Raw genomic sequence first — 22,634 nt, forward strand, 5'->3', positions numbered from 1 at the left:
AACACGTCACTCATGTTCAACATGTTGACCGTATGTTATCGTTGATCAGTGTGTATGCTCATTGCTCACTTGACACTGTGTGTGTGTGTGTGTGTGTGTGTGTGTGTGTGTGTGTGTGTGTGTGTGTGCGCGTGTGTGTGTGTGCGCAGGGGTATGGACTGGGACACATGTCTGCATGGTAATGGCTCTACGGTGCGTTCTCTGCTGACGGACCTGTATGAGAAGGCAGGAGAGCTCAAACAGTGGGGTCTCATCAGAATGATCTCTGGCATGCTGAGGAAGAAGGTGGAAGAGCTAGACTGGGTACGTAAAACACACACACACAGGCACATAATTCAGTTAAATTCACACAAAGTCTCATTTGTATTTTTGCAAATTATGATTTTATGTAATATTTCCAGAGCTCTTTGTCATTAGCTGTGCGCTCTTCCTAGGCGTGTTCTGATCTGCTGGCCCACCAGAAGCACCTGACGGTGGGTCTGCCTCCAGAGCCCAGAGAGAAGACCATCACCGCCCCCATCCCTCCTGACCAGCTGGTCAAACTCATAGACGAAGCCAGCGAGAACAACATAACTATAGCTATACTCACGCAGGTGGGTCACTCACTGATAGAGGGACCGTTTCAGGCTATATAAAAACAACTGACACTGGCTTCCAGGCATGTGCAGGTGTAAAGTACTTGCCCACTACCGTGGAGTTTTTTGCTACTGCACTAGTAGTCTCTCGTGGCCAGAGAACTATTCCACAATCTCTGAATGCTGTGTATAGTCTGGAACTACACCTCCCAAAATCCGAACATGGAAACTGGCATCTGTTCGTCATTTCCGTTCACGAAAATATATTTTAAAATATCTTTACTTTTTTTTTTACATTTCTGATAAGCAGGAAGCTATATGCTTAGATAATTTTGTTTTATATTAGGATAAATTTGTGTGAAAATTGTGGGAGGCAACAGTCTGGCCATACGTCTTACAGGTTGTAGGACAGTATAATTAAAACTGCAATCTGTCATTTTTGGTAAGAATAAAGCAAATCTGTATGGAGTATGTTAATACAATATAACTGGAGGTGGTCTCCCAACTCTTCCTCTGAGACACCTACTGGTTGACAAGAGGTATTGCATGCGTATTGTCGAGCTCAAACTTTTATTGCTAAAAACTTCAGGACTCTCGGGGGAAGGGGGGTACTTGGGTTTAAACGTGAAAGTTACCTGTAGCAGCTTTAATAGCAAAAAGAAATAAACTAAATTAAATTAATCATCAACCTACTTTCCACATTCACATCTCTGTCATTCTAATACTGTCTTTTCTCTCTTCCATCCCTCCCTCTGTCTGTCTGTCTGTCTGTCTGTCTGTCTGTCTGTCTGTCTGTCTGTCTGTCCGTCCGTTAGGAGATCATGGTGTTCCTGGCCATGAACATCCGGACTCAGCCCAGCCTGTTCGGTGAGATGATGAGACTGAGGATTGGACTCATCATCCAGGTCATGACCACCGAGCTGGCCCAGTCACTCAACTGCTCTGGTAAGGACACATGGACTGGCGATGAAGATCACACAGCAGAGAGTGACTCTGGGCTGTTTTCAGACTGGCAGCGCAAATCAGATTTTTGCCCTTTCCAGATTGGAATCAGATATTTTTAAAGTCTGGACAGCAAACAAAACACAAGCATGGAAACTGATTTTTGTGAATCAGATTCAAACCACATTCCTAAGTGGTTTGAAATGCAATTTAAATCTGATCTCTAAAGATGTGTGTCCGTCTGGACACTCGGACACTGAGGCCAGGTTTATAGTTAGCCGTACGACGGCGTCGCTTGCCAAAAATAGCAGATCCACAAGCTCACCACGCAAGCGACATTGTCGTACTACGGTGTACATCAGCGGTGGGCAACTTTGATGATGAGTGAGATGATCCACACTCACTCCAGAGGGCCACATGGCATATACTGTCTCTCCGTATTTTAACCTTTTTCGCCATTCTATGTCACACAAAAGTAGCAAAAATAGCCGATCTACCAGCTCAAAACACGTCACAGTGCGACGCGTTTTGAGCTTGTAGATCGGCTATTTTTGAATTGGAAGCCACATTTTTTTTTGTGCTATTTTTTAATTGGAATCCTGAAAAGTAAAGATTTTATTTAATTGCAAATGCATTTAGTTATACTTATGTTAACTTTATGAACTTAAATACAAATACATTGGACATAAAAAGACAAGAATTAGAATTGTAATACTAGTCATTAACCTACTAATGTAGACTGAAGTAATGTAATTAAAGCGGGTCATGTTTGCATGTTTGGAATTGTAACAGCTGAAATCAATCAAATATATCAGTATTCCGATATTAACCTGCAGGCCGCATTAAGTGAAGTTGGGGACCACATGTGGCCCCCGGGCCGCGAGTTGTCCATGTATGGTGTACATGAAGCATTACACAGCAACCAGTGCAGACAAATCCGATCTGATCCCTTGCAAATAGCAGTGTGGGCATGAAGAGCAGATATGAGAAACATGCATTTGCCTGCAGTCTGAACAGAGCGTGAGAATTGATGGTAACACGTTGACCGTGTGCGTGGGTCTTATAACCACTGTCTTGCTCTCTTTTTCACACATTCTCTCCATCGTTCTCATTTTCTCACTCTGTCCTCCTCTCTTTTGTGTGTGTGTGTGTGTGTGTGTGTGTGTGTGTGTGTGTGTGTGTGTGTGTGTGTGTGTGTGTGTGTGTGTGTGTGTGTGTGTGTGTGTGTGTGTGTGTGTGTGTGTGTGTGTGTGTGTGTGTGTGTGTGTGTGTGTGTGTGTGTGTGTGTGTGTGTGTGTGTGACAGGAGGCGACGGAGAGTTTGATGAGTCTCAGTCCGTCAGAGTTGAAGAATCTTCTTCATCACATCCTCAGTGGGAAAGAGTTTGGCGTGCAGAAGAGTGGTCAGTCAAACAATCACAATACAGCCAATCACATTCTAGCAGTGGTAGAAAAAGTATTCACATTGTTTTACTTTAAGTAAAAGTATCAATACTGCAATGCAGAAATGCTCTGTTACAAGTAAAAGTCTGGAATTCAAAATGTACTTGAGTAAAAGTACAAAAGTATTGGTACCAAAAGTAGAAAGTACTCATTATGCAGAATGTCCCGTTTCTACAAATGTAAAAAAGAAATGTAAAAAATCTTTAGAAAATTGCAGATCTACAAGCTCACAATGCGTTGCATCGTGACTTATTGTGAGCTTGTAGATCGGCTATTTTCAAATGGCCAAAATGTATATAGGGCTGAAATGGTCAATGTATGTTTTTGTAATAATAATCAAAATCTACAAAGTAACTATAGTTTTCAAATAGTTGTAGCGGAGTAAAAGTACAATATTTGCCTTTGAGATGTAGTGGAGTAGAATTAAAAGTATTGAAAATTGGAAATACTCCAGTAAAGTAAAAAATACCTCAAAATTGTAAGTAATAAGTACAGTACTTGAGTAAATGTTTTTAGTTACTTTACACCACTGCATTTTAGTCTCCTACAACATTACCTCATTACATTCCATTCTCATACAAAATAACCAGATCCAATGAAAAAGTCTGACATTATCCAATGAAACGTGATACTTTGTGTCACATTAATTCTGTGCTTTTCATTACACTTTTATTAATTCTAAAGCAGCAAGAGAACTGCCAGCACTCTCAGAAATGTCCTTCTAGATACTTTTGCCCTTCAGGTAAATCCTTTTTGAAGGCGAGTAGCTGAGGTTTGCCCGTGCCTAGCTCTGAGTAAAAGTGCCCGAACGACATTTCTGTGAGTGCTGGCAGTTCTTTAGCTGATATTGAACTCTTTTGAGCCGTGCACCCAGTAAACAGTGGATCACTGGCACTGAGCTGTCCTCCCATTGTTTCCGCATTCATACTAAAGACAGCAGCTCACTCACTTTCAAAGTGTACCACACCCTGTCTCACTAAGAGGAATCTCCATCTTGTGGTGAAAGCTGGAACATACTTTTTCTGGTGTAAAAAGAAAGTGTAAAATGTTTCACTATGTATTTCAAGGTATAAAAATAGCCTTTAAACATAAAAAAAAATAGAATGTGACCATACATTTGTACACTAATCTTCTAAGCATTTGAATTGTGTTTTTATGCCAATAGCAGACAAAGCAGATGACAAAGACAAAGTGAAGAAACCTGATTCTTTTTGGTACATTTTACATTCACTTTTGAACAGCTAAATTTGTATTTTTGTAGTTCTGGGACGGTGGTGAAAATGTTAATCTGGAGCCCTGTAAACATCACAACCAAGTGTACTTTTGGCTGTGTTTCTTATTGTTTAAATGACTTGTTTAAATGCGTTTTTTTTTCTTTTCTCCTGCAGTTCGAGAGATTGATACTGGCGTCAGTTCTTCCCTCTCCATCCATCAGATAGGCCACGCTGGAGCCACCAAGAGTGAGAGAGCTGGCCTCAGCAAACTGAAAAGTGACATGAAACTGGTAAGAACTGGTGCATGCGTGCCGTGTGTGCGTGTGTGCATGTGCGTGTGTGTGCGTATGTTGGGTGGTGATGTTTTGTTTCCTGTTAATGTTTCACGCTCATTCTTTACCTCTTTTTTCTTTGTCTTTTAACCACTTTGTCTTCCTCTCCTTTTCACACATTTACGTACATACGTGTGTGTGTGTGTGTGTGTGTGTGTGTGTGTGTGTGTGTGTGTGTGTGTGTGTGTGTGTGTGTGTGTGTGTGTGTGTGTGTGTGTGTGTGTGTGTGTGTGTGTGTGTGTGTGTGTGTGTGTGTGTGTGTGTGTGTGTGTGTGTGTGTGTGTGGCTTGGTGAGTGGGTGCACACACCAGTTGTCACTGCACTAGAGCTATGGCTGGGCAATTAATCGAAGATATATCGAAACCAACATTTAGAACCAATAGGTTGATCCAATAACCGAGAAACAAGGTTTTTTTTTGTAATATGTTTTTTATTCTTCATATATATCAATGAATCAACATGAAAACAATTCAATATATTTTTGTAATTGACTAAATTGATTTCTCTGATTAACCCTTTAAGCCCTATATTATACTTGTTGTCCAAAGGTGACTTGCAACATTTTTTTTAATAACTACAAGCTCACAAAGCGTCTCAATGCAACACGTTGTGAGCTTGTAGATTGGCTACTTTTGCTATTAATTGTTTGTTTTAATAATCATCATTCATTAATCGGAATCAAGGCAAAAGTTTGAAATAATCGTGATATTGATTTAAATGCGATATCGCCTAGCCCTAACTACTGAATGCTTTCCTACTGCCACCGTGACACAAAGAGACTGTAACCTCTCTCATCCTTACTGTCAAACGGACCTCTCTTTTCAGCTGGAACAAAGATTGTCTCTGCCGAATATCAGTAAGGTGATGCAATGAGGAGGAACAACTAGAGTATTAGATAGTGCATGCATTTATCAACGGTATTACAGATCATTTCAAATGAAGGAAATGAATCGGTCGATTGATGAGACTAATCGGTGAACCCCACAGACTATGCTGTTGGTGGTGATATCCTACTATATAAAATCCTTCCAATCAAATTGATCTGTCTGCATCCCTTTGTCTCCTCAATGGGTTTGCCAATCAATATGAAATTGCATGTGAGCATTGGCATAGGTAGGGAGTGATGAAGCAGATTTTTAAATTTCCCCCAATTTTAACCCATTAAGACCTGAGGCAGATTCTACAAATGTCGTCTTCTAACCGTTTTCTGAAAAGCCTATGTTGCTATATCAGTGGTTCTCAAACTTTTTCATGTCAAGGACCTCCCACAATTATGTGTATTTGGCCGTGGACCCCCATCTCAAAATATTTTGTTCCAGTGTCCCCCAGAAGCAAAGATTTGAGTTAAGAATGTTCGCTTAAAGAAATATGTATATTCAAAGATTTGCACAAATCTTCATGTTTAAATTTTTTTTGCAGATCTACAAGCTCATAGCGCGGCACAAATATGAGCTTGTATATCTACTATTTTTGAACAGCCAACGTAAAAAATATGGTTAAAGCGCATACACAGATGCTTTCCTGATTTTAATGGGTTAAGCTGTTGATTAGCATTTTTGGAAAGTCCCCAGAAATCTGCACGTAGTCGGGGCAAACACATGCCTGTGTATGGACTAGTTCATGAATGAAAAAGTGAATGGAGTAGTGTCTGGGTGTTAATTCACCCTGGATGTAAACCTAATTCTGATGTGTGTGTAATATACAGTACTGTGCCAACACAGTGCTATGATTCTCTTCACATGGAATGTAAGAGGATAGTTGTGTAAAGTTGTAAATGCTTTTCCATTGCAGATGGAACATAGGTTGTCTTTGACAAACCTCTTTAAGGTGATGGTGAGGCTGAGAGACAAGAATATTGAAGGGAAAAGAACTATTAGAGAGAATTATTAGAGGCAGATTATGAGGCATTAATGGAGGAGCCTACAATAGATGTAAATACAGGCTGTAACTGGATGTGTCTCTCTGTTGCAGATGGAACACAGGCTGTCTTTGACAGACACTGTTAAGGTCCTTACACACCGGGGGCGATTTTTTTCATGCGAATAATATATATATTTTTTTTAACTTATAAAGTCAATGCAAGCTTCCACGGAGTGAAAAAGTGAAGCGAAAAAGTGTCTTTTATTTATTCGGAACGAGTCTGAATTTGTGTATATTTGCATAATCTCCGGTGTGTAATGACCTTTAAGGTGGTGATGATGATGTTGTTAGTTGTTTGATTTGCTTCATTCATTAAACAACTCTGCAATCATACCGTATGTTTTGTATTGAAAATTAATGTGGACCTATTAGAGGTCTTCAGTCACAGTGAGGTTATGATCTGATTATTCATTCTACTTGTCAGTATAGTGAATGGTCAGACTTGGTAGTGATGAAGCGCTCGGGTGGCTGCCCACCACCGCGGAAGTTGTGGGTTCAATTCCACCGTGGTGCATCCATCCGGCTGTGTCAACTGTCTATACCAGTGGTTCTCAAACCTTTTCATGTGAAGGACCCCCAAATTGATATGTATTTGGCCAAGGACCCCCACCTGAAAATATGTTGTGCCAGGGACCACCAGAAGCGAAGATTTGTGTTAAAAAAATTCGCCTTTAAAAAATATATATTTAAAGAGTTGCACACATTTTCAAAATGTTTCTAAGATAGCAGATCTACAAGCTTAAAATGATTGTAACGCTTTATTAATACATTTTGCTGGGGACCGCCTGTTACCCCCCCCGAGGACCCCTGGGGGTCCCCGGACCTCATTTTGAGAACCAATGGTCTATACACAATTGACCCGTGTTCAGGGAGGGTGATAATTGTCACTGTACTTATTCCTACAGGCTCGGGGGTGCGGGACCTGTCAGCATGGAGCGTTGGGTGGGAGGAGTAGGACGAAGGCTCTACGTCCTCCCGGTGGGCGCTCCTCTCTGGCAGGTGAGTCGGTTGGATACAACAGCAGAGACGACACACAAAATGTGTGTGGGGAGAAATTAATTGGCATGACATCTAAATTGGGGAGAAAAAGGGGGTTAAAAGCACACAAGAAAAAGAGGGAAAAAAGACTGATAGTGCTGAGTAGCCTGGGATCAATACCTTTTTTCGGGTTTATGATCCGTTTGGGAGCGGAAACTAACCCTACGTCACCAGGCGCGTCATCAGGCGGCCGGAACCCGCAAGCCTCACCCTGCGGTCACTCCGTCCACGATCAAGGGCATTGTAATAAGGCCTACCTAATAAAATCCTTGATGCGACATAGTTTAGCTTATTTTTAAAATAAAAAATAGATATAAATGTGAGTGTACTTTCCAGAGACTATTTAGCGTCTGTCTACCTTTGTTATCCCACAGGGAAATTCTATTCCATTTAAATAGGGATTGGGGAAACAAATAGGGGGAACCAAAACAAGTAGCCTAGACCGGATCACACAGGCAATACCAGGCTTTCCTCCGAGTTGGAAAGACTGGTGATGCCAGGTTACAATACTTTCTCTGTCAAACTGTCCTATGTACAGTAGTATTATCATGTGTACGTATGCTGCTCTCTAGTGGATGAAACAGTCATTGAACATAAACCATCAGACTGTTGTGTGTGATGATATTAAACTCTGGGCCCTATTTTCGCCGGTGCCTTACCTATTATCCCTAAACTTCTTTGCTTTTTTACTATTTTTAAAACATTTTCAAATAGTTCAACTAGCCGATCTACATTGACACATTGTGAGCTTGCAGATTGGCTATTTGAACTATTTAAAAATGTTTTTATAAAATGAAAATAGCAGAATACAAATAATAAACGGGCATAAACAATACAGGGTAAACCGGACGAAACAAATGGCTGCTGCATGGAAGCTGTTTTACACCCAAAACGTAATGTTAAGATGAAGATGATTATGATTGCAGTTATTGTTTTAGTCATATACATATCGTTGCTGTCGGGAAGAAACCTGAGTATTTCAACTTTTTTGTGTTTTTCTTTTGTAAATTACTGGTAATGATGTAAAAAAAAGTTAAGTGTGTCTGTGGGTTTTATAAAAATGTAACCAATGAAAAGTATTAGCAAGAGTTTGTGACTAAATATTAACTACATTGGATCCATTGGAATTCTTTTTTTCTTTATGGTTTTGGACATACAAGGTTTCCACCCGACAGTGACAATATATTATATTATCTGTACCGTACATTTACTACAGCGTAGATATGCAGGAGGCTAACCATCTATAAGAGGGTCTGTGTGTGTGCCTGTGTGTGTCCGGCGCTAATCTCACAAACTGCTTTTCACATAATGTTTTATACTTTGTGAAATGCATAACTTGTTGTAGCTAATTCCTTTTTTCTCGTTTTTGTTTTGTTCAGGCACTGCTCCTCTGGAGCCAGGCCCGGAGGAAGGGCTCGTCAGCGAGCGCCTGGTGGCCGGGCTAACCACGGAGCCCGGCCGGGCACAGCCCGAAGAAGGAACGTGGGCAGATCTTCGCCGCCACGTGGGCCCACCACCCGCGATCGGAACCAGTGGGGTCGGGTGCACTGTCAGATGGGTGGCAGTGACAGCAGAGGTTCCAGACGGACCAATCAGGGGCAGCAGAGGCTGACTTTTGGGACGTGGAACGTAACTACGCTGGTGGGGAAGGAGCCTGAGCTGGTGCGGGAGGCAGAGCGCTACCGGTTAGACCTGGTGGGGCTTGCCTCCACACATAGCAAGGACTCTGGAACCAAACTCCTGGACAAGGGGTGGACCTTGTTTTATTCTGGAGTTGCTCAGGGTGTGAGGTCTCAGGCGGGTGTGGGGATACTCACAAGCCCCCGGCTGAGTGCCATCACGTTGGGGTTCACCCCGGTGGACAAGAGAGTCGCCTCCCTCCGCCTAAGGGTTGATGGGGGGAAAACTCTGACTGTTGTCTGTGCGTACGCGCCAAACAAGAGTTCAGAGTATTCGGCCTTTTTGGATACCCTGCATGGGGTCCTGCATGGGGCTCCGGTGGGGGATTCCATAGTCTTGCTGGGGGACTTCAACGCACACGTGGGCAATGACGGGGATACTTGGACTGGCGTGATTGGGAGGAACGGTCTCCCTGATCTGAACCTGAGTGGTGGCTTGTTATTGGATTTCTGTGCTAGTCATGGACTGACAATAACAAACACCATGTTCAAACATAAGGATGCTCATAAGTGTACTTGGTACCAGAGTACCCTAGGCCAAAGATCAATGATCGATTTTGTAATCGTATCAGCTGATCTGAGGCCGCATGTTCTGGACACTCGGGTGAAGAGAGGGGCGGAACTGTCAACTGATCACCATCTGGTGGTGAGTTGGTTCAGATGGCGGGGGAAGCCTCTGGACAGACCTGGCAAACCCAAGCGTGTAGTGCGGGTGAACTGGGAACGTTTGGAGGAGACCTCTGTTCGGAAGGAATTTAACTCCCACCTCCGGCGGGACTTCTCTGGCATCCCTGTGGAGGTTGGGGGCATTGAACAGGAATGGGCAATGTTCAAAGCCTCTATTGCTAAAGCTGCGGCTGTGAGCTGTGGTCAGAAGGTCTTAGGTGCCTCAAGGGGCGGTAACCCTCGAACACCCTGGTGGACAGCGGTGGTCAGGGAAGCCGTCCGACTGAAGAAGGAGGCCTATCGGGGTATGATATCCCAGGGGACTCCAGAGGCAGTTGCAAGGTACCGACAGGCCCGAAGGGCGGCAGCCACAGCTGTGACGGAGGCTAAGCAGCGGGTGTGGGAGGAGTTCGGGGAATCCATGGAGAAGGACTTTCGGGCGGCACCAAAGTTGTTCTGGACGACCATACGGCACCTCAGGAGGGGAAAGCGGGGAACCATCCAAGCTGTATACAGCAAGGATGGGGCTCTGCTGACTTCAAGTGAGGAAGTCGTAGGGAGGTGGAAGGAACACTTTGAGGAACTCCTAAACCCAATGACATCAGACCCACCCTCCCTGACAGGAGCAGAGCCTGAGGATGATGGGGGATCGGCGTCAATCTCCCGGAAGGAAGTCACTGAGGTAGTTAAACAACTCCACAGTGGCAAAGCTCCGGGGGTTGATGAGATTCGTCCAGAAATGCTGAAGGCTCTGGGTGTTGAGGGGCTGTCTTGGTTGATACGTCTTTGCAACATCGCGTGGAAGTCTGGGACAGTACCGAGGGAGTGGCAGACTGGGGTGGTGGTCCCACTTTTCAAAAAGGGGGACCAGAGGTTGTGTGCCAATTACAGAGGTATCACATTACTCAGCCTCCCTGGGAAAGTTTATGCCAAGGTACTGGAAAGGAGGGTCCGGCCGATAGTCGAACCTCAGATTCAAGAGGAGCAATGTGGTTTCCGTCCTGGTCGTGGAACAACTGACCAACTCTTTACTCTGGCAGGGATCCTGGAGAGGGCCTGGGAGTATGCATATCCGGTCTACATGTGTTTTGTGGATTTGGAGAAGGCATATGACCGGGTCCCCCGGGAGTTTCTGTGGGAGGTGCTGCGGGAATATGGGGTGAGGGGGACCTTGTTGAGGGCCATCCAATCTCTGTACGCCCAAAGCGAGAGCTGTGTCCGTGTGCTCGGCAGTAAGTCGGATTATTTTCCAGTGGGGGTTGGTCTCAGACAGGGCTGCGCCTTGTCACCTATCCTGTTTGTGATTTTCATGGACAGGATCTCGAGGCGAAGTCGTGGCGGAGAGGGTATACGGTTCGGTGAGCTAAGGGTTGCATCACTGCTTTTTGCGGATGATGTGGTCCTGATGGCACCATCGGTCCGGGACCTTCAGCTCTCACTGGATCGGTTCGCAGTCGAGTGTGCGTCGGCTGGGATGAAAATCAGCATCTCCAAATCTGAGGCCATGGTTCTCAGCAGGAAACCGGTGGATTGTGCAGTCCGGGTAGGGAATGAGGCTTTGCCCCAGGTGAAGGAGTTTAAGTATCTCGGGGTCTTGTTCACGAGTGAGGGGAGGACGGAGCAGGAGATCAGCCGGAGAATCGGAGCAGCAGGAGCGGTATTGCAGTCGCTGTACCGCACTGTGGTGACGAAAAGAGAGCTGAGCCAGAAGGCAAAGCTCTCGGTCTTCCGAGCAATCTTCGTTCCTACTCTCACCTATGGTCATGAAGTGTGGGTCATGACCGAAAGAATAAGGTCGCGGGTACAAGCGGCCGAAATGAGTTTTCTCAGACGGGTGGCTGGCATCTCCCTTAGAGATAGGGTGAGAAGTTCGGTCACCCGGGAGAGACTCGGAGTAGAGTCGCTGCTCCTTCGCTTGGAAAGGAGCCAGCTTAGGTGGTTCGGGCATCTAGTACGGATGCCTCCCGAGCGTCTCCCTAGGGAGGTCCTCGCTGCACGTCCCACTGGGAGGAGACCCCGGGGCAGACCAAGGACCAGATGGGCGGATTACATCTCCACACTGGCCTGGGAACGCCTCGGGATCCCCCAGGAGGAAGTTGCTAATGTTGCTCAGGAGAGGAAGGTCTGGAGCTCTCTGCTGGAACTGTTGCCCCCGCGACCCGACTCCGGATAAGCGGTTGAAGATGGATGGATGGATGGACTGCGACAGGCACCTAACAACTACCTGTCGAGGACCTGGTGGAACCCTGTGTTCAACTTCCTGGAGAGGAACGTCCAGACGAGCGTTCCCGTGGTCTTCTCCTGGCCCGTGTCACTGCCTCACTGCTGTACGCAGAAATACAGCATGGTGGAGGGAGGCAGAGACGAATGACGGCACGTTAACGAGGGAGGAAGGGGCGTGGCCAAATTATGCTCCGTCGCATGAGGGGGGGGATGTCGCTAACCGAAGATCGTAGAATTTGCAGATCTACAAACTCAGAAGGCGTTGCTGTCCACAACGTGTTGTGAGCTTGCAGACCTGCTGTTTGCGATGCTGTTGCACAATAAACGCTGTTGCACAATAAATAACGCTGTAGTCTCGCGCAGCTGGATGATCGGAGATCTCCGTGCAACCCGACGTCCAAATTCATTGGGTGGAAGCAATTAAGAGAAAAAAAATCACTGAATTGCTGAACCATTGGGAAGACCATATGGCGGTCCTTCATACTGGGATAGCTATATGATGGTTTTCAAAGCAGTGGGCATAGGTTTCAAGATTCAATTTATTTGCCCTTTACACGAGTGTATTGGAATTCTTGAGCATAGCTCCCTGACTCTTAAAAACTTACAGAAAAAAAGAGGCAAGACAGAAAATACATCCTAGTAAAATATCTAAATAAATAAAATACTGTACATAATTCATCTATTTAAAATTCAATTCAGTTTCAGTATGTCTCTGTTGTTCTACATTGAGTTTAGATGTCCCCAGTTGTTTCGGTAGGCGGAAATCTCCAATCCTCTTGCTACGCAATATAAGCGAGGGAGGGAGGGATTGGAGAGAGAGGGAGAGGGCGGGCGAGGGAGACCGAAACAGTGCCTGTCCTCGATCCAGTCACTAATCTAGCTACCTCCTATAAAAAAACCTCCTGTACACTGTAAGCTAGGAGAGTGGAGAGAGGGAGGAGAACAAAGACAATATTTGGGTACTTTTTGTTTCCGTCCAAACCCGGCCTCCTTAAGCCTGATTTTATACTTGGTCGTACGGCGGCTTCAAGCTGCGAAAAATAAACGATCTATAAGCTCACAAAGCATGGCAGCGTTGTACGACAGAGCATAAATTAGGCATTTGAGACTGAGGTCTGGGACTGACGACTGATTGTTGTATGAAGGGAGAGAGAGAAAGAAGGGAGGAGATATGGATGTAGAGAAGAGATTCAACAGAGGAGGAGCCCAGAGGTGATGTTATTTCCTCTGTGGAGTGATGGATGAGTATGAATGAACGGGATGAAAAGATGTGGACGGAAGAGAAAAGACGAGAATAGTCAACTGTTAAAGTGGCCAATATGTCAGCCAATGAGAGTGCCTTACTTCTGCTTTTGACCAATAGGAAACCAAGGAATTCCTTATTCCGCAATGCCTTATTTACTCTGTTCCCCCCAAAACCATGACAAACACCCTTATGTCCGTGTTTGTGTTATCAGCCAATAGAAATCTTCCTCAACGTGTGCGTGTGTGCGCGTGCACTAAGGGACGAGCGCCCTCACATTCCTGTTCACATCTAAACGTTTACAAACACTGTCCTGCAGAGGCAAAACACTGTCTGTCTTTGCAGAGACAAAAAACACTGCCTGTACGTCCTACAGAGACGCAACGCTAACTGTGTGTCCTGCAGAGACAAACAACACTTGTCTTTCAGAGACAAACAACACTATCCTGTCCTATAGGGACAAACAACGCTAATCCAATTATTAGGACCAATTCACTGTTCTGCTGTTAAATTGTATATAGTTGATATGATAGTTGATATATGTCCAGTTATCTGTGTTGAAAGCATGCAAACATGCAAGGTTCTGTCTTCATATGTCTGACATCCTGGGTCTCATGTGAGAATTAATGTTGGCCTGGACTTTGTTTTGTTTTGTTTTTGCTTCTTTCCATGACAACATATTTGGCATCCACCTTTAAATGTACCAGAGGTGGATCATTCTGTAGAGTCTGCATTGGTAATATTTACCTGTGGTTGAACCACAATTGTCCATTGTTTATATGTTGTTGATGTTAAAATGTCATATTGGACTTGAATAACAAACTTGCCATAATCTCATGTTTTTTATAATAAAAAATGACTTATTTTGCACAACTACTTGCGTATGATTCACGAAGAACATCAGTAATATCTGACCTTCTGTTTTCAGGTCAGGATAGAATCTGTTGAAGTTAAATTGTGTCACTGATACAGTAACTTGCTCAAAGTAGGGACCTTAAAAATTACATGGTTAAAAAGATTTCAATCTAATCAACTATAGGCTGTTCGATGTTATAATATTCCTGGTCTATACCTATAAACAACAGAGCCTGGACAATGAGTTCATAAATACATTCAAGTAAAAAAAATAAAAAAAATAGATCTACAAGCTCACAACGCGTCGCAATGCAACCAAAGTAAGTCCTATTCCCAAACGGAAAATAGGACTTGATTGGCTAATGCACAGTGTGTTTTGTAATAAACTAGATCTACAAAAGTAACTACAGTTGTAACTAAAGTTGTTAAATAATTTTAGTGGAGTAAAACATACAATATTTGCCGTGTGTGTGTGTGTGGGTGGGAAAATAATAATGGAAGTACTCAAGTAGGCCTAACGTAACATTACCTCAAAACTACTTAACTACAATACAAATGTACTTTGTTACTTTCCACCATTGGGTCTCATCTTACTATCTATGTTCAAGACAAGACAAGATGTATATCCTGTTAAAAAGTCACAGCTATTAAACTTAATACGGTATAAGTTAGTGTAGCAGACCTACTGTTCCATTGACTTGCCTATATGATGATGTTATTATTTTTTATTAGTATCATACTTTATAGTTTATTATGGTTTATTTTCTCATTTTTACTTGAATTCTCTTTAGAATACAAGCTATAAGAATTTAACACACTTTGTTTAATTAAGACAACATCTTTCTCTGTTATTTATTACTTAACATCCGGGGGCACCAACATCCAAAAGGACAGCCTACTGTAAGTCTCCAAAACAAAAACATGAAAACAACGAATTAAGACACAAATTATTAATGTGGTGTTGTCAGATACTACCTAGAAGCTACCATGAATTCAGGTTATTGGTGGATACTCCCTAGTGCAGTGGTCCTCAATAGACAAAGTATAAAATATGGTTAAAGTGGTTGAAATTATAGTGATGCTATATTACTAACACATTTTGCTGGGGACCCCCCAAGGAAAACCAATGCCCTAGAGTAGACTAGCAGCAGCTTCAGGCAGCCTCTTTAAATCCTCAGGTTTTCCCGCCCCCTCCCCCCACACCTGCAGGAGAGGAAACAGGTGTTTGATACAAACGCCTTTATGTTTGTCATTGAAACGGTGAAATAAACTACGTATAATGTAACCTTACACAACATGGAAGCACAGTAGAGTTGTCAGTGCTGTCAGGGAGTTAAAACTACTAAACCACATCTTTATTGACAGCTGAAAGAGAAGTTAATTATCTTCACAAGGAACTGCTGGTCGTTTTCATTCCAAATGGGTGGATTATTCAGGTGAGTTTAGCTAAATACAGCTAGCTGCTTAGCAATAGCGTTTATTTGTGTCATTTAACTTTTTGTTATTTTACTTGAAATGATGGTAAAGCAAAGACTAGAGGGGATACAATATTTGGCTTTGTGTTATGTGAGTGAATTCAATTGAATATGTTGTAATGAGCTGTTTGATTATAATGCACCATGCAGCACTTGTCTTGTGTCGTCCAATGAGCTGTAGTGTGTGTGTGTGTGTGTGTGTGTGTGTGTGTGTGAGAGAGTGGAAAAGGCCATTATTAGGCTATTATTATTTTGAAATTAACAGGCTAGTAAGGTGCTCTGGTCCTATATAGGCCGTACTTCAACATATTGATGTATTTGCCAGTGGGCCCTATTCCACTTCTTTTTTTCTTTTTCAAGATTTTTCTTTTTCCAAAAATAGCCGCTCTACAAGCTTTTGGAATTTGTGAATATACATTTCCAAATTTTAAAAAAAATAGCCGATCAACAAGCTCACAGTGTGTCACATTGCAACGTGCTGTCTATTTTAGAATATCTGAAGTTAAAGTGGTTAAAAACTGGAACCTGTCAAGGTTTCCCCTGAAAACCACTTGAGAACCATAGTAGAGCGGATAGTAGGAACAATCGTTCACTTTGTGATACAAGCGTGAAAATTGGCATGAACATTCCTTTAGGTCAACTCTTTGACTTTTTTAATCGAGCCACTCAAAAATCCAAGATGGCGGCCATTTTTCAAGATGGCCGATACCTTAGTGGGCAGTTAAGTGATATGATGGTTTATTTGGTGATACAAGCATGAAAATTGGCATGAGCAGTCTCTGTGGGTCACTTGACAATAGGCCACCCACAGCTACTTGAAATTTCAAGATGGCGGCCATTTTTCAAGATGGCCAACACTTTAGTGGAGCATTTAAGTTATATAATGGTTCATTTGGTGATACAAGCATGAAAATTGGCATGAGCAGTCTCTGTGGGTCACTTGACAATAAGCCACCCACAGCTACTTGAAATGTCAAGATGGCGGCCATTTTTCAAGATGGCCACCACCTTAGTGGACTAGTTAAGCTTAAGAAATCATTTAGTTGGTGATACAAGCATGAAAATTGCCATGAGCCGTCTCAAAAGGTCATTTGACAAGAAACCGCCCACAGCCACTTGAAATTTCAAGATGTCAATCTTTAAATGATACCTTTTCTCATAGAAATGTATTGGGTTCCTCAAAAAGCTCTGTCAAGAGAGGTTGTTTGACTGTGTTTTGTCTGACTCCTCGCCCACGACCTGTCCAGTTTGGTAAGACCTGTCAGGAGTTGCCTCCCACCGGCATAGCTCTCAGGGTTCACTGAGGTAGGCCTAAACAAGCTCCCTTACCACGACAAGGTAACAGTCACAAGGGAGGATATATATATATATATATATATATATATAACAGCCATTACATGTGTCAAATAAATACTAAGGGGTGGGGAAACAAAAAATAAGATGAATAAATTAGCACAGTTGTGGTGCTGATAAGCACAGTTGTGGTGCTGAACGGACAGTGCTCCAAAATTATGAGTAATGGCTAATACTGAATGGCAATAGCCACGGAACCATGACAAACGATACTAAGGAACTAAACTGAAAATGTGCTTCACTGTTAGATATGGCAGTGGAAGGCAGTGGAAGCAATGTTACAAAGTAACAACTGAAAATTACACAGTAATAGACTAGATAAAAAGTAAAACATGATGCGTCGATGTGACGAGGGGAAGCCGAGCCATAGGCCTCCACTTGAAAACACAGAGGACAACAGGGAATAACTCTGGCAAAAGAAACATGCAAATAGGTTCTAGCAGGGGCAACTACATAGGCATGTGAAACTGAGTCCATATCTGAAGCAGTTACACCTTCCAGTACATGCCTTGGAGCACCCACATTTGGTCAACTCCCAACAACTCTCCGCAATAGGTGGAAGTGGAGTCCAGAAGACTTTCCACTTCTCGTCCTGTTCCACCCATCCCCAGTCAGATGGGCTCGGCATTTGTGGATGTCGCTTCAATGCCTGTCCCCACACGTATCCAGCCTCATAAGAAGCATGTTTGGCATGCTCTTTGAGTGCTGCTTGAGTTGGTGGGATCAAGTCATATTGTCTTTGCTTTCTGGCAAAGAGATCAAGCCTGGCCTCGTTCACAGTTGTGACATCGCTGGACCGGTCATACATTAGATCTTCTTGGCCTCTTGACATGGATATCTTTGGTATCTTCAGTGTCTTCAGCAGATGTAGATGCTCTCTTTTGGGCCCTTTCCAGCTCAACATTTCTTGCAATGGTATCATAACCAGTACGATCGTGCTCTCTGTTGAATAAACTCGGCTGAATGAGTTTTTCCTTGGTGACCTGCTGACAAATTAAACATCTGTCCCAGTTAGTTTTCACAACTGTTATGATGGCTTCTGCCATGTCTGCAGCATAGGCAGAGGTCGAGGGTTTATCCTTTTACCACCTTTTACCAAGCACTTTGATGTATGGGATACAACTAAGTTCGTGCCTTAACCCTACACTTAGTTCGATCGTTCATCCAATGCCATTTAAATCCTGAGCGATCTGTACACCATCCGGTTAACTAAAACCCCATTAACCTTGGCTCGGCTCTCCCGTGCTGGCACAACCTGTCAATTCAGGTGCGGCTATCTAACTGTTTTGGGGTAAATTAGACAGCATTTGGGATACCAACTTTCAATTAGCTGACATTGAACCCCACTCTGAGTTTAACAGCAGTGATATATCACCAGTGTGCCCTGGTAGTGCAGATATTCACTCTTATCTAATCTATCTATGATCAACAAATCAACACAATATATTGTGATGTGTTAAAAGTTGTTCTTTAGCATAATAATAATAATCGTATAATCGTCCTTAAAGAAAAGAAAACATAAATTTCTATGAGAAAATGTATCTTTTGAGGATCCAGGGGGCGGCCATCTTGAAAATAGAAATGTAAAGTGGCTGGGAGTGTTTTCTTGTCAAGCAACCCTTAGAGACTGCTCATGCCAAATTTAATGCTTGTATCACCAAATAAACCATTATATAACTTAATTGCTCCACTAAAGTGTTGGCCATCTTGAAAAATGGCCGCCATCTTGACATTTCAAGTAGCTGTGGGTGGCCTATTGTCAAGTGACCCACAGAGACTGCTCATGCCAATGTTCATGCTTGTATCACCAAATAAACCATTATATAACTTAATTGCTCCACTAAAGTGTTGGCCATCTTGAAAAATGGCCGCCATCTTGAAATTTCAAGTAGCTGTGGGTGGCCTATTGTCAAGTGACCCACAGAGACTGCTCATGCCAATTTTCATGCTTGTATCACCAAATAAACCATCATATCACTTAACTGCCCACTAAGATGTCGGCCATCTTGAAAAATGGCCGCCATCTTTGATTTTCAAGTGGCTCGATTAAAAAAATCGATAAATGACCTCTAAAGATGATCTGTACCAAGTTTCACGCTTGTATCACCAAGTGAACGATTCTCCCAAAATATTGCTTTTAGCCGCTGTACTACCACTGAAAGTAGAGGATCTCATCAGCTGACTGATACTCTGCTGCCATCTAGTGGAAACTGAAGTACAGTAGCTCAACAGATCAATTTCTCATTATCTACTTAAACCCTACATAGTTGACCAGGGTCCCCCAGGGGTCTACTTGGTTCACACCTTTTTTTCTCACCAAATCTTTTTTTTGCCAACAATAGCTGATCTACAAGCTCATATAATGCATCAGGTTGGGAGCGTGTAGATTACCACCACTGGTATGCAATTCTACCGTTATGACAGTAATTATTACATAATTTTCAGTAATAAAAACATAAAATGTAAAATACAATATGCTTATAAAATATTTTTGAGAAATCTAAAGGATGTGCACACATATCCCCTGCACAATATAGTTCTTTTTTTCTCAGGGTCATATCATTTGGTTTAGAAGATATTGAAAATAGTAATGACTAAATACTAATAATACTAATTGCTATTTGAACACATATTGCAGAGCACATTGTTGATGGTCCCTAAGTACCTCTATGGTTGAATATCTATCCAATATAAACTATCCAATACAAACCAACTGTGTCTCTTGGTAAATGTTTGTTTGTTTGTTTGTTTGTTTGTTTGTTTGTTTGTTTGTTTGTTTGTTTGTTTCTTTCCTTTCTTTCTTTCAGATACTAAAGGGAAGGCTGTGAATGCTGGACCCTATAGTGGCTATAGTATAGCCTATTTAGAAGTCCCTGGATTGGTGCTACACATTGATCACGAGGGTATCCCACACCTACTGTACCTACATGGACGTACTAAAGAAAGACGCAGGGGAGGAAAGTACTGGCCAGCTAGCCAGATGTATGGAGGATTGAGATGACTAGAGACAACAGACTGGAGAGCTTGTCTGAGGATGACCGAGACTAGAGAGAGGGGCTTCTACTATCATATTAGTCCATGAGATCCAAAGTTTGACCCTGGCCATCACTTACACAACTGATGAAGCCATGAAGACATCTCAGGGTAGGAACCTGTGTTTTTTTCTTTGCTGCTGCTGCTGCTGATTGTGTTGTATGTTATTTATGTGATTCAAGCTGTTGCTGTGTTGTCGTCATATTGTGTTCTATCGTTGTGTACTAATGTGATTCAAGCTGGTGTTCTATAGTTGTCATATAGGCCTATTGTGTTACTTGATTCAAGTTCTATTGTTGTCATATTAGGACTCAATGACTGGGTGGCAATGAAAGGTTTTCAGTGACTGTTTCTGGCTTCAGAATTGAAGGCTGATGTGAATCTACAGTTTGTCTGGCGTGTTGTGTCTGTTGTTGGAGGTTGTGACACAGTACAGTATGTATATACTATATGTTGTGGTGTTGTTTAAGTTGTGAGTTCTGACAGGGTGCAGTATATGTATACTAGGTGGTGAATTGTGACAGGGTACAGTATACATACTGTATACTAGACCTACTGTAGTTAGTTGTGACAGGACACAGTATACATATGTTGAGAATTGTGACAGGGTGGATGTATTGGTTAATATGATGGTGGCAACACCTGTCTATTTAGGGCTTTTCCTCATGGCCATTATCTATCTTTCTTTCTTTCTTTCTTTCTTTCTTTCTTTCTTTCTTTGGTAGGAACCTTGTTTTCTTTGCTGCTACTGCTTGTGTTGTATGCTGTGTACTAATGTGGTCCATGCTGTTCTATTGGTGTCATATTGTGCTGTATGCTGTGTAGCCTACTAATGTGACTCACTGGCTGCGGGTACATCGACAGTTTCATTCGGAATGAATACACTTCTATTCGGAATGAATGAATGGATGAATTCATTCAGAATAGAAATGCTCATGTAAACACCTCAATTGGAATAGAATATTCCATTCCAGTCTGACCCGAATGAATTTTCATTCGGGTTAGGAGGGGTGGTATAGACCGTTTGAATCGGGATATACCAATCTGAATTGACCATGTAAACACTTTATTCCAAACACTCCTCTCTGTTTGGAATACATGCATTACTTTGCGCATGTCCGTGCTTAGTAGTGCTGTCAGAATTGTCCAAAAATGACCTATCAAATCTCTAATTCGGCCACGGTCGCTCCTGCGGGATAAAATGAATGATTCTATTCTATAGCGTCATTTAATAAGCCTGTAATGGTTAAGCCCAGACTTGTTCAGGAGAACGGACGCTCCGAGGATTGCTGGCCTATAGGCTACACTTATATGGATCTTTTTCTAAACGGGTATTTTAGGCCTCAGTTTTTAAAAAGAATCCCTGGCCACGTGACAAAGATTTTTTTTTTAAATCCCTGTCCACACGTAAACGCAGAAACGCATTGATCAGCTGCAAGTTTCAATTTTAAATCAGATTTTACATTTATTTTATATATGAGGGGCCAAATGCGTATACATTTTTAATCACATGTTAAGGCCCAATACTGCAATAGCTGCATTGTTTTAATAGCATACGTGAACAAAAATAAATGAAAACAACATTATTAGGGCGCAGCTGCAGCGAAAACAGATGAGTTTTACTTAATCAATTCATTACATGGGCAGTCGGAACGGTCGTCCCAAAACACCACGCCCCACGCACCTTTTGAGCGGGCCATCCACGGCCGCTCCATGGTCGCTGGATTTTGACCCGGGGCGATTGTGTTTTAGGGCGACAGACCCCGCATTCACTCGTGTGCGCACCGCGCACTACTCGGCGCAGTAAGAGGGTTTTCAAAGCTTTTTCATAATAATACAAGAAAAAACGTGACACTCAGTATAATGAGTAGCTTATACTTTCTACTTAAGTATATTTTGATGCCAATACTTTTGTACTTTTGCCATAAATGAGCGTGCCTTGTTTCATAGACTCTCTCTCTCCATTTATTATTATAATGACCATGAGCGGTCCGGTGTTTATGTATTATTATTTATTATTATAATGACCATGTGCTCATGCGCGATGACGTCATCATACCTACATGAGAAATGTGACAAATAGTATAGGCTAGCCTACGTGTCTGGTACCAATACAAAAAAAGAAACTGGTCTGAACTTGTAGATCTGCTACTTTTGCATTAAAACGGCGATAACAAAGGAACACAGGCTTGTACCGCATACAACGCTGCCTGGCCAGGAGTCGGTGCGTTGCTTACCGGCCTGTCTACGACCGACAGACCTCCGCCGCGGAGGCACAAGGGGGCTATTGCCTCCTCCCATGCCCACCAGGGGAAGTTATATTCCGAATGAATGCTTTGGTCATGTAAACGAGGAATACTTTTATTCAGGTCCCATGTAAACAGGTGAGTGGATCAGATTCCTCTATTCGGAATGAGTTCATTCGGAATGAATTCATTCTGAATGAATACATGATGGTCCATGTACCCGCAGCCAGTGGAAACAAGCCCTCAGGGCTTTTTGTGTTATCCTTTATAGCATTATTGTATAACTGTACCTAGATCTGTACTTTTTGCAAACTGTTAATAAAATGTTCATTCAATCATTCAATCAATCAATCAATCAATCAATCAAAACAATTAACTAAAGTTTTCAAATAACTGTA

At 42.7% G+C, this 22,634-nt stretch overlaps 2 protein-coding genes across 12 annotated transcripts in view; one reads left to right on the plus strand and one right to left on the minus strand.

The window, feature by feature from the left end:
- The window catches only part of LOC308101181 (phosphorylase b kinase regulatory subunit alpha, skeletal muscle isoform-like), a 28,884-nt gene extending 21,461 nt beyond the window's left edge, over nucleotides 1-7,423 (plus strand). Inside the window, exons 21-27 of one of the 3 annotated variants that reach the window (XM_080450558.1) lie at nucleotides 150-303; nucleotides 435-593; nucleotides 1,391-1,520; nucleotides 2,823-2,919; nucleotides 4,348-4,463; nucleotides 6,297-6,332; nucleotides 6,477-7,292. In XM_080450558.1, the coding sequence (XP_080306684.1) occupies nucleotides 150-303; nucleotides 435-593; nucleotides 1,391-1,520; nucleotides 2,823-2,919; nucleotides 4,348-4,360 (553 nt within the window). In that variant the 3' untranslated portion in view covers nucleotides 4,361-4,463; nucleotides 6,297-6,332; nucleotides 6,477-7,292. Of the gene's footprint in view, nucleotides 1-149; nucleotides 304-434; nucleotides 594-1,390; nucleotides 1,521-2,822; nucleotides 2,920-4,347; nucleotides 4,464-6,296; nucleotides 6,333-6,476; nucleotides 7,293-7,330 lie in introns of those variants that run through there. The other 2 variants (XM_080450557.1, XM_080450559.1) reach the window with 2 other exon arrangements.
- Nucleotides 1-22,634, minus strand: part of LOC308101185 (Fc receptor-like protein 5) — a 223,304-nt gene that overhangs the window by 65,574 nt on the left and 135,096 nt on the right. The gene's annotated exons all lie outside the window — the stretch shown is intronic.

The sequence above is a fragment of the Gymnoscopelus braueri genome, assembly GCF_963280865.1.
Source record: "Gymnoscopelus braueri genome assembly, chromosome: 15".
Taxonomy (NCBI): domain Eukaryota; kingdom Metazoa; phylum Chordata; class Actinopteri; order Myctophiformes; family Myctophidae; genus Gymnoscopelus; species Gymnoscopelus braueri.